Raw genomic sequence first — 2,026 nt, 5'->3', positions numbered from 1 at the left:
GTGCGGGAAAGACTTTAAGATGAAATCTGAACTTCTTCTACTTCTGAAAACCCACAACCATGTGACCTTTTCATGCCCAGAGTGCGGGAAACGTTTCACTGAGGAAAGGGAGCTTCTTAAACACCAGAAAAGTCACAAGGGTGAGAATTCCTATTCATGTCCATTGTGCGGGAAATCTTTCACTGAGGAAAGCAAGTTTGTTAAACACCAGAGATATCACAAGGGTGGGAATTATTCTTGTTCAGAGTGCGGGAAAAGTTTCACTGCTAAAACAAGCCTTGTTATACACCAGAGAATTCACACAGGTGAGCGACCTTATTCATGTTCAGAATGTGGGAAAAGTTTTACTAGCAAAACAAATCTTCATAGTCACCAGAAAATTCACACAGGTGAGCGTCCGTATTCATGTGCAGAATGTGGGAAAAGTTTTACTAGCAAAACAAATCTTCATAGTCACCAGATAATTCACTCAGATGAGCGTCCGTATTCATGTGCAGTATGTGGGAAAGGTTTTGCTAGGAATGAAGCTCTTCTTACACACCAGAGAATTCACACAGGTGCTGGTCCTTATGCATGCTCAGAGTGTGGGAAAAGTTATACTAGCAAAGAAGCTCTTCTTAGACACCAGAGAATTCACACAGGTGAGCGTCCTTATGCATGCTCAGAGTGTGGGAAAAGTTTTACTACCAACAAAGCTCTTCTTAGTCACCAGAACATTCACACACGTGAGCGTCTGTATTTATGTGCAGAATGTGGGAAAAGTTTTGCTAGGAATGAAGCTCTTCTTACACACCAGAGAATTCACACAGGTGAGCGTCCTTATGCATGCTCAGAGTGTGGGAAAAGTTTTACTACCAACAAAGCTCTTCTTAGTCACCAGAACATTCACACACGTGAGCGTCTGTATTTATGTGCAGAATGTGGGAAAAGTTTTGCTAGGAAAGAATCTCTTCTTACACACCAGAGAATTCACACAGGTGAGCGTCCGTATTCATGTGCAGAATGTGGGAAAAGTTTTGCTAGGAAAGGAGCTCTTCTTACACACCAGAGAATTCACACAGGTGAGCGTCCTTATGCATGCTCAGAGTGTGGGAAAACTTTTACTACCAACAAAGCTCTTCTTAATCACCAGAACATTCACACACGTGAGCGTCGGTATTTATGTGCAGAATGTGGGAAAAGTTTTGCTAGGAAAGAATCTCTTCTTACACACCAGAGAATTCACACAGGTGAGCGTCCTTATGTATGCTCAGAGTGTGGGAAAAGTTATACCAGCAAAGAAGCTCTTTTTACACACCAGAGACTTCACACAGGTGAGAGTCCGTATTCATGTTTAGAGTGCGGAAAAAGTTTTACTTACAAAACAAATCTTCATAGTCACCAGAAAATTCACACAGGTGAGCGTCCGTATTCATGTGCAGAATGTGGGAAAAGTTTTGCTAGGAAAGGAGCTCTTCTTACACACCAGAGAATTCACACAGGTGCTGGTCCTTATGAATGCTCAGAGTGTGGGAAAAGTTATACCAGCAAAGAAGCTCTTCTTACACACCAGAGACTTCACACAGGTGAGAGTCCGTATTCATGTTTAGAGTGCGGGAAAAGTTTTACTGACAAATTAAACCTTATTTCACACCAAAAAATTCACACGGGTGAGCATCCTTTTTAATGTTCAGAGTGTGACAAAAGTTATGCTGACACAGAAAATCCCTCTTAGACACCAGAAAACTCTCGCAGCTGAATATCCGTATTCACGTTTAGAGTGCGGGAAAAGTTTTCCTATCAAAGGTACCCATCTCGAATGCCAGAGAGTCCACACGGGTGAGCTTCCATATTAATGTTTAGAGGACGAGAAATGTTTTGCTGAAAAAGGACACTTTTTGTAAGTCATGTGGGCGAGTGTCATAGTGGGATATAGTGTGGGAAATGTTTCATTTAAAAAGGAGAGCTTATTGTACACTAGGGAAGTCACACAGGTGAGCATCCTTATCCATGTATAGAGTGCGGGACATGTTTTGTTATAAAAGGA

The 2,026-nt window shown here is 41.9% G+C and overlaps 1 protein-coding gene across 1 annotated transcript in view; it reads left to right on the top strand.

Annotated features, from left to right (window-relative positions):
- LOC108803996 (gastrula zinc finger protein XlCGF26.1-like) overlaps nucleotides 1-1,722 on the top strand; it is a gene marked incomplete at its 5' end in the record, with an annotated part of 4,873 nt that extends 3,151 nt beyond the window's left edge. The window contains 2 exons of the mRNA XM_018575770.1: nucleotides 81-725; nucleotides 810-1,722. Of these exons, the coding sequence (XP_018431272.1) occupies nucleotides 81-725; nucleotides 810-1,666 (1,502 nt within the window). The remainder of the gene's footprint in view (nucleotides 1-80; nucleotides 726-809) is intronic.
- Between the last annotated feature and the right edge of the window lie 304 nt (nucleotides 1,723-2,026).

The sequence above is a fragment of the Nanorana parkeri genome, unplaced genomic scaffold (genome assembly GCF_000935625.1).
Source record: "Nanorana parkeri isolate BGI_ZX_2015 unplaced genomic scaffold, ASM93562v1 scaffold4708, whole genome shotgun sequence".
NCBI classification, from domain to species: domain Eukaryota; kingdom Metazoa; phylum Chordata; class Amphibia; order Anura; family Dicroglossidae; genus Nanorana; species Nanorana parkeri.
The sequence above is the reverse complement of the archived record's forward strand: the minus strand, read 5'-3'. Positions and strand labels throughout refer to the sequence as shown.